Below are 14,302 nucleotides of genomic sequence, written 5' to 3'. Positions count from 1 at the left end.
TCAGTCTTCACCCGAGAAGCACCAGGGCTCGGCCCTCAGCTACAGGCAAGGGTTGGCTCAGTTGACCCGTTTAGTAACTTTGAGTTTACGCCCAGCAGTGTCTACGGTGAGCTGTCAAAGCTCAAGGTTAACAAAGCAATGGGGCCGGACAACCTGCACCCCAGGGTGCTTAGGGAGCTGAGTGATGTCTTGGCGGAGCCACTGTCCGCGCTCTTCAACCTCTCCCTTAGTACAGGCAGCGTCCCGTTGGACTGGAGGACGGCTAACGTCATTCCACTGCACAAGAAAGGCTCAAAGATGGAGACAGCAAACTACAGACCAGTGAGTCTAACATCGATAGTGAGCAAACTAATGGAAACTCTAATCAAACACCAATTAGATAAGATCCTGGAGGAGGAGAATCTACGGGATCCCCGACAACATGGATTTACTAAGGGGAGATCCTGCCAATCCAACCTGATCAGCTTCTTTGATTGGGTGACAGGGAAGCTGGATATTGGGGAGTCCCTGGACATCGTGTACCTGGACTTTAGCAAAGCATTCGATAGCGTACCACACCGCAGGTTACTGAGCAAGATGAGTTCTATAGGATTAGGTAACACATTGACGAAATGGGTTGGGAGCTGGCTTGGAGGTAGGCTCCAAAGGGTGGTGGTGAACGGCACCCCCTCCGAAATGACGGAAGTGATTAGTGGAGTACCACAGGGCTCAGTCTTGGGCCCAATCCTATTCAACATCTTTATAAGAGACTTGGCAGAAGGGCTTCGAGGTAAAATAACATTATTCGCCGATGACGCCAAACTGAGTAATGTAGTGGGCAAATGCACAACAGACGAAGATTCAATGCCTGACAACATGATGCACGACCTACTCCTACTGGAGCGATGGTCTAGGACATGGCAACTCAACTTCAATGCCAAAAAATGCAAAGTTATGCACCTGGGCAGCCAGAATCCATGCAAGTCTTATACCCTTAATGGCGAGATCCTAGCAAAAACGGTAGCAGAACGAGACTTGGGGGTAATCGTCAGTGAGGACATGAAGTCTGCCAATCAAGTGGAGCAGGCTTCGTCCAAGGCAAGACAAATCATGGGCTGCATACGAAGGGGTTTCGTCAGTCGTAAGGCGGAAGTCATTATGCCATTGTATAGATCCATGGTGAGGCCCCACCTGGAATACTGTGTGCAATTCTGGAGGCCGCATTATCGCAAGGATGTGCTGAGACTGGAGTCGGTGCAAAGAATGGCCACCCGGATGGTCTCGGGACTCAAGGATCTACCATACGAAAAACGGCTTGACAAATTACAGCTATACTCGCTCGAGGAGCGCAGAGAGAGGGGAGACATGATTGAGACGTTCAAGTATCTTACGGGCCGCATCGAGGCGGAGGAAGATATCTTCTTTTTCAAGGGTCCCACGACAACAAGAGGGCATCCGTTGAAAATCAGGGGCGGGAAACTACGAGGTGACACCAGGAAATTCTTTTTCACTGAAAGAGTGGTTGATCGTTGGAATAGTCTTCCACTGCAGGTGATTGAGGCCAGCAGCGTGCCTGATTTTAAGGCCAAATGGGATCGGCACATGGGATCTATTCACAGGGCAAAGGTAGGGGAGGGACATTAAGGTGGGCAGACTAGATGGGCCGTGGGCCCTTATCTGCCGTCTATTTCTATGTTTCTATGTTTCTATGTTTCTATGAAAAGACAAGTTTGTTAAACTGGTTGTAGTCTAACTAACGGTGATTTGTTGTTGGGTTTGTTTTTTTTAAATCAAAAATAAAGCCTGTCTTGACAGGATCATTAACCTGGCATAGCCATTAGTCTTCTCACCCCAGCCTTCTACACACCCTCAAGAGAAGCAGATAACCCTATAAGGAAAGGTGCCAAAAGCATATGATCGATAAGCCTTTTCTAAGGGATAGAAAATGGAAAGAGAAGTCCAAAGTGACAGCCAAAGACTAGTACAACAAATATTGAACATACCAATTGCTGTAAATGAAAATGGAAAGAAAGAGAGACCTCACAATTCCTACACCTTTAAATTTGCTGTCATAATTACTGGCCTCTCTTTAAAAAAAAAAGTGGACGACAAAAACTTTCCTGCATGTACAAACTGAAGTGTTATTTAATCAAACACTAACTAAAAATTTATCAAATAATTTAATTTTAACATATCTTCCAACACCTGTTTAGAATCTAAATTCAACAAAGGTTCACATTTTGCCAGTGGCAGAAAAGCTCTGGTCAGCCAGTGACAAAGTTTTCTATCTAGGAAACTACTTCCCAAATGAGTTCAATGCAGTGCAAACTCATAGATTTCAGACTTTTTAATACCAATTTTTAACTGCCTCCCCACTATTTTCTCCCTCCTTTGAACTCATGGGGAGTGGATTTCCACTTCCCCTATTCTGATTCAGCTCTGCTCAGTTCACATCCCCATATTCATTTGAGCCCACAAGCTTTATTCCCACTCATAAAATAATCTCTTAAAATATATAATGTTTCACTCAAGTGTTTATTAAGTGTTCATCTCCCAGTGAATGATTTGCATATGAAGTTAACCACTAGAGAACGACACGGTGGCTGTTACCCATGGATAGCCGCGGGTAACCTGCCAAAACGAGGGGGAGAAAAGAAGTGGTTGCTGCGGGTACGGAGAGAAGGCCATTCACCGACCTGTGGAGCGGTGAATGGCCTTGTCTCCGCAGTGAAGGGAGGGAACGCGCACGGTCACCGATCGTGCTCCCTTCCTCCATACTGATAGCTGCCGCTGCCCGATCGCTGCCGCCACCCAAACATCTCCCTCCCTCCATCCCTTCTGATCACTGCAGCCTGAGCCCAATCGCCGCCACCGTCTGAGCATCTCCTTCCCTGCTCCTTACCTTTGTGGCAGGCAATTTCTCTAAAAGTGCTTCCTACCAGCAGCCGGAGCGTTTATTTATTTATTTATTTTTAGAATTATCTTTATTAGCAATTGCAAAGGGAACATACAGCCAATATTAAGAAAGTGTATAAAAATACAACAGCCAGAGAAAACAACAAGTGAAAACCATCAATACTTACTACAACAAGTATACTCACTCCTACTGCCATCTGGACACATGCCCACCAAAAATCATGAGAACGGCCCCCCCCCCCCATTTTAAAGCAAAAATGATGACATGGGTTAATTACCTACTATCCAAAGGTAACTTCCCGTCGGAGCAGGGTCAAATAATGATCACCCCAATTTTAAAAAATGAGAAAGAACCACCAAATTCCCCATCTAATTATAGGCCGATCGCCAGCATCCCCCTATTTACCAAAATAGCGGAAGGGTTGGTAAAAGCGGAACTTTCCGCATACCTTGAAAAATTCAACATTCTAAGTGACAACCAATCAGGATTTCGTGCGGACCACAGCACTGAAACCATCATAGCCTCCCTTCTCGACCACCTCCTCACACTCTTCAGTCAGGGCTCAAGTGCCCTGATCATACAACTCGACCTGAGCAGTGCTTTTGACCTGGTCGACCACACCATTCTCCTGGAATGCCTAGCGCACATAGGCATCTCAGACCAGGTCCTCAATTGGTTTCAGGGGTTCCTACAAAATAGATCATACAAGGTACTCAAGAATAACTCTTTCTCATACTGCTGGGACAACACCTGCGGGGTCCCACAGGGCTCCCCCCTATCCCCCATCCTATTCAACATATACCTAGCCTCACTAGGTAAACTCTTACACAACCTAAATCTCAAATTCTTCATTTATGCAGACGATATCACAATAACCATCCCATTAACCAACTTTTCACAAGAACTACTCGACCACATCTCAAACACTCTCAACCAGATAGAACTCTGGATGCTTTCATTCAGACTGAAATTAAACCCAGACAAAACAAAATTTTTCCTAGCCTCCCCCAAAGATAAAATTAAGGAAACCACAATTCAACTAAAAGGAAAGACCTTCCCCCTTGATCCGACCATAAAAATTCTGGGAGTCACGCTGGACAAAAACTTATCTCTAGATAACCATACCGACCTCATAATTAGGAAAAGCTTCTCGGTACTTTGGAAACTTCGCACCATAAAAAAACACTTCTATGACAATGCATTCCGCCTACTTGTACAATCCTCCATCCTCAGCATCCTCGACTACTGCAATATCATCTACCTTAACGCCACTAAGAAAACTACCAGGAGACTAAAAATAGTCCAAAATACCGCGGTGCGCCTCATCTTTGGCATAAAGAAATGGGAACATGTCACCCCTTTCTATCACCAACTACACTGGCTACCATTTGAATCTAGAATTCTTTTTAAATTTGCATGCTTCTGCTACAAATCGGTTAACGGCTCCTCCCCAAGTTACATAAACACACACTTTAACCTTTACTGCAGCAACAGGACATCACGGAGAACTCAATTGTTCGCCTTCCCTTCGCCTAAACACTGTCCTCTCAAAAGATTCCTTGATAAAACTTTTGCCTTCCAAGCAGCCAAGTCGAACCCATGGCTAGCACAGATGATACTCGAGGCCCCCACCTACCTATCATTCAGAAAACTACTAAAAACGTACCTTTTCAGCAAACACGACCCTTAATAATCCATTCACCTCACATGACACTTACCCCACCCCTGCCCCCTTCCTCCTTCACCAGTCCCTCCCTCCCCCACTCTCTACCTCCCCTACCTAGCTCGATCAAACCTGCAATTTCTGTAATATTGTTGTAAACCTGCCCTCTTTGCAGACAGTTAAGAATCGCTGTAATTTCACGGCTGACTGCGGCAAATCACTGTAATTTATCGTAATTCAGCCTGCAATTTGCTGTTAAAAATACTTCTAATTATGCTGTAAATCTGCTTCTAATTTTGTAAACCTACTTCTAATTTTGTTGTAAATCTGCTATTCAATGCAGATCATTTGCTAATTGATGTAAACCGCCTAGAACTCACTGGGTATGGCGGTATATAAGAATAAAGAATAATAATAATAATAATAACAGCAGGTGATTCATAGTACAGAAACCCTTTGGCTGGATGCCCAACACAATTAACAGTTTTAAGTAGCAAAACCCCCAAGCAAACACACACAAACCCCAAACACCTGGCTCCAAGTCTCAACAATCATACAACAAACACCCCGCATTCATACCCCCAAACAACCTAACACACAAGTGCAACCACCCAAGTGTAGCCACCCAGGGGGGCGAAAAAAGAGAGAACGTCAGCCACTCCAATAAGAGTCAAAGCAAGGGTTCCACGGCCTCCTTCTCCAAACCTGGACATAAAGTTAAGGCCCGCTTCCATAAAGCTTGATAACACCGATAGGCAAGGTTCCCAGACTGAGGGTGGCGCTGGAGTTCATAACGTCCTACCTCAGCGAAACGAGCAATCTACTGTGGGAAAGAGGCCACTGAGTCAGCCACCCAATGGGGCAACAAGAACTTTTTTGCCACCAAGACAGCCATGTATAGAACCCTGCGCTGGGGTAACGTAAGCCCCTCAATCAAATCGCGTTGATCTCCCAAGAGCATAGCTCCATGGTACAACGTGCTGAACAAGGCGCTCCAAAAATGGAAGAACTTGCAGCCATAAGGCGGAAGAAGGGCATTCCAAGAAATGGTGAGTAAGGGTACCTAAAGAGCGATTACATTTAGTGCAAACCGCTCCCTCCCAAATGCCCATGCGAGCCCCCTGTGCCCTGGAGATTTAAGCTCAATGCAGAATTTTAAATTGCATTTCCCAAAACTCCATGGAGCCCCCCAAGGCTTGCACACTGGCAAAAAGATCAAGAAAGGCCCTGTGGTCAAGTGTAATATCAAGTTCAGATTGCCAATGGGAAGCCAGCCGATCAATGGAACCCAGATCCGAAGCATTCTTCAGAAGCTAATACCAGGTGGATAATTTATTGAAAGCAGGAGGCACCTGAAAGAACTGAACATTCAAGGGACAACAGAGCCAAGTAGCCCCCCATTTGTGACCAAGGGACAAGTAGTAATGCCGAGCTTGAAGGTAAGCCCAGAAGTGAGTCTGGGGCAGGTGCCAGTGAGATTGCAGTTGGGCAAAAATAGGAAACTGACCACCCCCCACAGTGAGGAAATCCTGAAGGGATCTACACCCCCTCTGCTCCCACTGTTGAAACCAAGAATGACCCACTCCTGGTGGAAAGTCGACATTCCCATACAGTTGCAACAAGAGGGAAGCTACCGGAGTTTTCCCTTGCCGCCGCCGCCACCACCGCCATGCATGTCGCAGGGGTAGAAGAAATGCAAACTTGGGCCCCCCCCCCCCCCCCCCGGGATAACTGACAGTGGAGTGTGAAGAAGGGGCAGGACCAAATGGGGGGGCGCACCATGAGTCCACCCATCACCAGGGAAAAAATTTATAACAACCTGACCAACCTTCATGGATAAACCGAACCAGAGCTGCTACGTTATAATGACGAAGATCAGGAAGATTCAAACCGCCCCTAGATTTATGCAAAGCCAAAGTGGCATAGCTAATCCGGGCTCGTTTATGACGCCAAATGAAGGAGATGATAGAACGAAACAGGAGCACATCCTTATCAGTAACCCAAAGGGGTATGGTCTGCAAAGGATACAGGATCTTGGGGAGAAGTACCATCTTAGACATGCCACTCGACCCCAGACTCTCAATGGAAGGTCTCTCCATTTATCACACAAACGCTGGATCTCATCCAGATGGCGTCGCACATTATATTGGTACAGAAGCTTGAGATCAGGGCTTAAATACACACCAAGGTAACGCATCAGCCCCCGTACCGGTGGTATCTCTAGGCCCATATGCCCAGTCTCCAACGTAGTGGACCGCAACAGGAGAAGTTCAGATTTATTACAATTGACTCGCAGGCCAGAAATGTCCCCAAAGGAACGAACAAGAGCTAGGACACACCCCAGATCCTGGTGGGATTGGTCCAGATAAAGGAGAATATCATCGGCAAATAGATTAATGTGGCTCTCCTGCTGCTGCTCTGTCAGTGAAGGTTTGGGGCTTCCCATCTCTCCAAATGCGTAGAGGTGCTGGATACACAAGCGCAAACCTCACTCTCCGACGATGAAGCATAGTACAGACAGGCGCTATTTCCTTGCGAAGGGATGCCATGTGCAGGGAGTAATCATTGAATAGCAACAAATTTCCTATAGGCTTGCAGGATAACCTTTTTTTCCTTCCAGTTGATGTAGCGAGCAATCACAGCTTGGGGACGATTGTTATCCCCCGAGCGTTGACCCATGCGATGCACTCGTTCACAGGTGAAACCAGCCGCCGGAATCTCCAGACCGAGCCGAGTCGGGAGCCAGACTTGAAAGAAGTGGTAGATATCTTGGTCCGCCCGGAGCTCTGGTAGTCCCACTACTCTTAAATTATTCCTGCGCTGGTGGTTTTCTTGCTCGTCCAGCCGGCCCGTCAGTGCAGCCACCTGAGCCTGCAAGGCGACCACACTCATTCTATCCTAGAGTGCTGCATCCTCTCCATCGGAGAAACGCTGCTCCACTGCCGTGATACGGCTGGCTTCAAGTCAAAGCACTCGCTAATGCAGTCCACAGCCGACTGTAGCTTATGCAGACGATCTTCCAGGGCTGTGGTTACCAGGCACAAAATTTCCTGGGCCCAGTCTCCCCACTACACCGGGGCAGGAGTCGCAGTCGGCGAGGACGCCATTTTGGGCTCCAGGAAGGCTTGCTTGTGTTTCGGCAGTTTCGTCAAGCGTACCGGCATACCGGGCTTAATCAGGCAGTCAGGAAGCCCCACTTTCACCCAACACTTGGCGGAAAGCTCCGGGGGACAGCAGGAGCAATCTAGCAGTACGGCAGAGGGATTTAAGCAGGTTTTTGGAGACCGCGGGTCAGAGAGCTCGAGAGCACATATCCACTCAAGTCAGACGCATCACGTGACCCCAGCAGGAGCATTTAAATCGCATGTGGCTGCCGTAAAGGTCATCTCTGACGCAACCGGAAGTTGCATCAGAGACGACCTTTCCTGCAGCCACATGCGATTTCAACGCTCCAGCTGCTGGAACTTTTAGAGAAATTGCCTGCTGCGAAGTTAAGGAGCAGGGAGGGAGAAAGGGAGGAAAGGTGGGGTGGAGAAGAACAGATGCTGAAGGGACCTGGGGAAGGTGGGGTGGAGAGGAACACGCTGAAGAGAACTGGGGAAGGTGGGCTAGAGAGGAACAGATGCTGAAGGGAACTGGGGAAGGTGGGCTAGAGAGGAACAGACGCTGAAGGGAACTGGGGAAGGTGGGGTGGAGAGGAACACACTGAAGAGAACTGGGGAAGGTGGGCTAGAGAGGAACTGATGCTGAAGGGAACTGGGGAAGGTGGGGTGAAGAGGAACGGACGCTGAAGGGAACTGGGGAAGGTGGGCTAGAGAGGAACAGACGCTGAAGGGAACTGGGGAATGAGGAGTATGGAGGAACAGACGTTGAAGGGAACTGGGGGAAGGTGGGGTGGGGAGGAACAGACGCTGAAGGGAAATGGGGAAGAGAGAAATTCCAGACTATGGGGGAGCGGAGGGAAGAAGAAGGGTGGCAGACCAATTGGGGTGGGGGGGGTAGAGGGAGAGGCACAGTAACAGAGCATATGGAAGAGACAGAGAAGGCAGACAGTGGATGGAAGGAAATGAATGAGGAGAAGATGAGGAAAGCAGAAACCAAACAAAGGTAGAAAAAAAGATTTATATTTATTTATTTTTTTTTGCTTTAGGATAAAGTAGTATATTAGTTGTGTTGATAAAAATTTATAAACAAAGCCCTGCCAGCTGAACATCTCTTTCTCTAGTTCAGTAGCCAAACTTTGATTTATAAGGAAGGAATAAGCTAAATATTGCAGCACTGAGGCTTGTATGGATGCTGCCGGGATAATAGTTGCGGGGATGGGGCGGGAACAGTGGTCGCGGGGATGGGGACGGCGGGGACAGTGGCTGCGGGGATGGGGCGGTGACAGGGATGGTGGTCGTGGGGACGGGGCGGTGACAGGGACAAATTTTTTCCCCGTGTCATTTTCTATTACCCACCCCTCTGCACACTCAGCCATGTGACTTTCACAAATTGGATACAATTATCCTGCAGCCAGATAAATGGCAGACAGAAACCCCTTTTTAGTTTTTAATACAGACAGATAACTGCTGGTTTTAAATCCACTGTTCACAAACACTTCTTTTTAAGCTTTCAAAAACTCACCCTCATGAAAGGTTTCATCTACATGGAAATTTCAAAAGAATATGTGCCCAATCTGTTGGACCTTGTACACCACTTAGACAATTTTTTAAGCGGTATATAAAATTTTAAATAAAACTTGAAGGATGAGGAATGGTCTTCTTTTCTGTGTGGCCCACCTGCCACATCTGGAAATATCCAAATTCTAATAACAATTAACAGTTTGCCCATGCTTAAACACATTCTCGAAATCCCATCTCAGTCTGACTCCACAATTAAGGTAGTCCAGGTGGCAGCTTGCTTATTAATCTACTCTATGAAGGCTACAGAAAGAAATTTTCACCCTCACTTCTGAAAAATGTCTGCAATTCTCTTAGTTATTCCTAACTCATGACCTCACTACTTTAAGTTAAAATCTTTTGTTTATTGACTGCTTACCATGTCTGCCTTGATTAATTCATAAGCTCCAAAGAGCAGTTGTTGTCTCTTATCTATGAAGTGCTATTAACGCCTAGTTGAGATATACAAATGATAATAATTATAAAGTTTTTGATACCAGTTTCATGGGACTAGAGTTTACCCTTTCTACAAAATATGCTTGCAATTTTATATTCTGGGTCAGAACTGAGGGTCAGATTCTCAAAACTTTAACCCTGCTACTAAACTGTTTACTGATGGTTTCACCTGTACGCATTTTAGCTGTGGATTATCAAAACAGATTATCTGTCAATAGCAAGCTTTCTAGCAGTCTCCAACAATGACATGCAAATGGGCTCTTCAACAATGAAATGAGCACACCGGTGGATTCTTAAAAAATGCCGAGACATTTTCTAAAAGCGGTGTTGGCTTTTGGTGACAAAAATAAACAATCGGTGCCGGTCAGTGTCAGAGACTGCTAGAAAGCCTGAGTTTATTTATTTTATTTTACTTATTCAATTTTCTATACTGTTCTCCCAGGGGAGCTCGGAACGGTTTACATGAATTTATTCAGGTACTCAAGCATTTTTCCCTCTTTGTCCCGGTGGGCTCACAATCTTTCTAATGTGAAATGCCCATTCTCTCCTGCTGCATCACAACCCCCCCCCCCCTGCAGCGGCGGCAAACACCCCCCCCTCGAATGGCAGCGACACCCCTCCCTGCAGCGGGATAGATGCCACACTCTCCCGCTGCCAAGAAATCCCAGCCGCGCACCTGCCCCCCCTGCAGCTGGTGAGATGCCTACATTCTCCTGCTGCCAAGAAATTCCATGGGAGGGGCCTTAAACAACCTGGGCCAATCAGAGCCACAAGCCCCTCCTCAGATGCACCAGGAAGTGGCCTAAGGCTCTGATTGGCCTGGAAGCCTAAAGCTTCATCTATGGGGCATCTAGGCCAATCAGAGCCTCAGGCCCCCTCCCCGGTGCAATCAAGATGCACCTGGGAGGGGAAGGTCCATTTTCGATGAAATGAGCCCTTCAGTGGATTCTTAAAAAATGCCGAGCCATTTTCTAAAAGTGGCATCAGCTTTTGGCAACAAAAATAAGAGACTGGTGCCGGTCAGTGTCAGAGACTGCTAGAAAGCCTGTATTGTGATGCAGCAGGAGAGATGCCCATTCTCTCCCGCTGCATCACAACCCCCCCTGCAGCGGCAGCGAACACACACCCCGGGAGTGGCAGTGACACCCCTCCCTGCAGCAGGAGAGATGCCCACACTCTCCCGCTGCCAAGAAATCCCAGCCGCGCCTCCGCTCCCCTGCAGCGGACAAGATGCCTACATTCTCCCGCAGTCAAGAAATTCCATGGGAGGGACCTTAAACAACTTGGGCCAATCAGAGCCTCTGACCCCTCCCCAGATGCACCGGGAAATGTCTTAAGGCTCTGATTGGCCCAGATGCCCATGGCCCCATCTATGGGACATCCAGGCCAATCAGAGCTCAGGCCCTCACAAGATGCACCGGGGAGGGGAAGGTCCATTTTCGATGATGCAGGACTTCTGGAAGGAGGGAGTCTGCGTCCCTCCTTGCATCAATTTGGAGGGAGGGGGCATCGGAGGTTGTGGATGTGTTCTATGGCAGATGCTCAAGGCCCAGCCCAGTGGCAAGAGGCAGGATCTTCAGGCACCGGCACATCCTGCAGGTTGGTGCTGCGTGCCGGTGCCAGATCAAGGTAAGGGTTTGAACGGGCGGGCAATGCCAGTTCTTGGGGGGGGGGGCTCGCAGCCAGGGGGCGATGCCAGTTCTCGGAGGAGGGGTAATGCCAGTTCAAGGGGGGGGGTTCGCAAATCGAGTCAATGCTCGGTTTATGAGGCACGATTTGCTCACGTGTTTTGCTCATCTTGCGAAACACTCGTAAACTGCGTTACTCACAAACCGAGGTTTGACTGTACTTAGATTACTTTTCTAATTATATCTGTCTGCTTGTAGGGGGTTTCCTTGATACAGCCTGGAGGCGAAACATAGTTCTATGTCGGAATATGTACCCACAAGCCATGTTTTTGCAATTAAATTAAGATGAGTATTTATACTTCTAAGATATATTTATATATTTAAAGATGCACTATAAAGCACTTTCAAGATATTTAGGCCAATGACGAGTTTGGTGTTTAAAGCCTGCATGTGTTAAAACTTGATTTTCATGCAGCAACACCGCCAAGGTCTTTGAGATGTTCTAAAGCTAATTTAAGGTATCCTCCTAAGGTATTTTTGAAGAAAAACACACGCCAGAGAGTCATCTACCGCAAACAAGGCATGAATCCAAAGTATCCTGCCCTGAGTAGTCCATCTGAATGGTTTTCTTGCAAAAACGAAACTCGCAGAGGCAAAAAATAACTTTAAACTCAAATCAGGAAAATCCAAGATGTCCACCACAGGTGCAATTTCAATGACAAACTCCTTGGGAAAAGCACAGAAACCCCCAAAACATGGCGATTTTAGGATTTTAGGGGAGGAAGGACTAGGGATTACTCCCAAACAATCCAAAACTCACTTTTGAAACCCCCCTGCCCCCCCAAATCACTGTGACAGGAAGTTAGCCCTGTACTCACTGTGCCATGCAGTGCTGAGAGCTGCAGAAAATGAAGCTGAAACAGCTTACTGGGAGATCCTTTGCCTCATCGAGCCTTATAAACTAAACTGGTGGATACCTGAGGCACTTCACTATTTACCTTTCTTTATTCTGAGCAAATTCCATTTACCACCACCCTTTTTACCTTTAAATTATACAGTTATAATGATTCCACTATTGCCAACAAATAATTTATTGTAGAGAATGACACGGGAAAAAAAATTATCACTGTTCCCGCCCCATCCCCATGAGCTCGTCCTCGTCCCATCCCTGTGAGATTAGTCCCTGTCCCTGCCCCGAACCCGCAAGCTTGGTTCCCATCCCTGCCCCGTCCCTACGAGCTCAGTCCCCGTCCCTGCCCTACAAACTGTCAGATCCCATGCACACAAATCTTGAATAGTTATGATTTTATACTGAACTTATTTTATTAAAGTATAAAAAGAGACAATATTCTGTATAATTGTCATTTTATAAACACAAATAAAACAGAGCAAGGATCAATAAAATCCTTGTCTCCCCTCCCTTTCACAAATATCCCCTCCACTATTGTGAAAACTGAACAAACCAAATTACCAAAGAATGCTACATAGAAAAATCAAGCAAACAGAATACTTTAGTCACACATGGCAAGAATAGTGTTAGGGGAGTGCAACTAGGGCAACTGCCCTCTGGTCAGAGAGAGAGCACTAAGCCAGCTGGAAACTAAAGAAGCACAGCTTGGGCTTTGCGGTCCCCAGTTATGTCTAATACCAGCTCTAGCAGGATACATATTTCAAATCTGAAATATTCTAATCACAAAATATAAAATAAATTAATTTTTTTTCTACCTTTTGTTGTCTGGTAATTTTATTCTTCAAATCACATTGGTCTCGGGCTTTGGTTTTGGGTTCCTTCTGTCTTCATCGTGGCATGGCTGGCTCCTGAAGGTAAAATAGGTGCAAGAAGAGCTGGGGAGGAGATGCCGAGTCTTGACACGGGACACAATTTTTTTAACCACAGGAGCAAGACTTTTCACCGCTCCCACGGGGCGGTAAAAGGTCTTGTCCCCATTCCCGTGGGCAGTGAAAGGTCTTGTCCCCATTCCTGCAGTAAACCAGTTGCAAATGTCTCCATTCCTGCGGATTTACTGCGGTAACCACAGTTTATCGTGTTCTCTAGTTCATAGCAGATTACAAAGAACTAGATTAATTAAACTAGGATATAAATAAATAACAAGATACTATCCCATTATTAACTACCACGATTGAATTTCTGAAACAAAAAAGTTTTAAGTGCTTTTTCAAAAATGGTAAGAATTACTATAGATCATTTGAATTGGCAAACTTGACCATACAGAGGCGGACTGATAAGGAAAGGAGATAGTAAACAATCTTTTAGATACAATTCCATTTAAACTGGGGAATTGTAATGTTAAAGTATTCCGAATATTAAAATATTGTCCAATCAATGGCCTACAAATTAAATTGTTCATATATTGTGGGGTCAATCCATATAATGTTTTTTTCAAATCTCTGGATAATAATGGCAAGTATTAAAGAAAAAGAATACAGCAGGTACTGTACTTACACTGGTGAGGCGAATGACTCCTTCAGATGTAACAGAACAGCCCATAAAACCAACATATTGGAGCTCAGGACAGTTTTCAGCAAATGCTTTTACTGATTTATCTGTCACCTATATGAAGAGATATGGGAAAATAAGTTGAAGGTGAAATTCTTAAGCACTATGCAATAAAATAAAAACAGTATGACTGTAATACTAAGAACATAAGAATAGTTATACTTGATCTGATCAAGGTTCCAGCAAGCCCAGTATCCTCTTTCCAACAGTAGCCAATTCAGGTTCTAAGAACCTTACTGGATCCCAAAAAGTAGATAACAAATGAATTTTCCCATGGGTACCTTAATAATGAAGAAACCTAGCCAAAATCTTCTTATACCCAGCTACACTAAATGCTTTTACCACATCATCCAGTAATATTCATAATTTCCAGAACGTACAGATGCATCAGTTCAAAGAAATATTTTCTAAGTTTTGCTTTAAATTTACTACTTGGCAACATCACAGCTTATCCTCTAGTCTTTGTGCTTTTTAAAAGAG

At 46.0% G+C, this 14,302-nt stretch overlaps 1 protein-coding gene across 1 annotated transcript in view; it reads right to left on the bottom strand.

The window, feature by feature from the left end:
• The window catches only part of FBXL17 (F-box and leucine rich repeat protein 17), a 623,577-nt gene that overhangs the window by 437,257 nt on the left and 172,018 nt on the right, over positions 1–14,302 (bottom strand). The window contains exon 5 of the mRNA XM_033929147.1: positions 13,769–13,876. Coding sequence (XP_033785038.1) covers positions 13,769–13,876 — 108 coding nt within the window. The remainder of the gene's footprint in view (positions 1–13,768; positions 13,877–14,302) is intronic.

Source organism: Geotrypetes seraphini, chromosome 1 (assembly GCF_902459505.1).
Source record: "Geotrypetes seraphini chromosome 1, aGeoSer1.1, whole genome shotgun sequence".
NCBI classification, from domain to species: Eukaryota; Metazoa; Chordata; class Amphibia; order Gymnophiona; family Dermophiidae; genus Geotrypetes; species Geotrypetes seraphini.
Note: the sequence above shows the minus strand (reverse complement) of the source record. Positions and strands in the feature narration are given on the sequence as shown.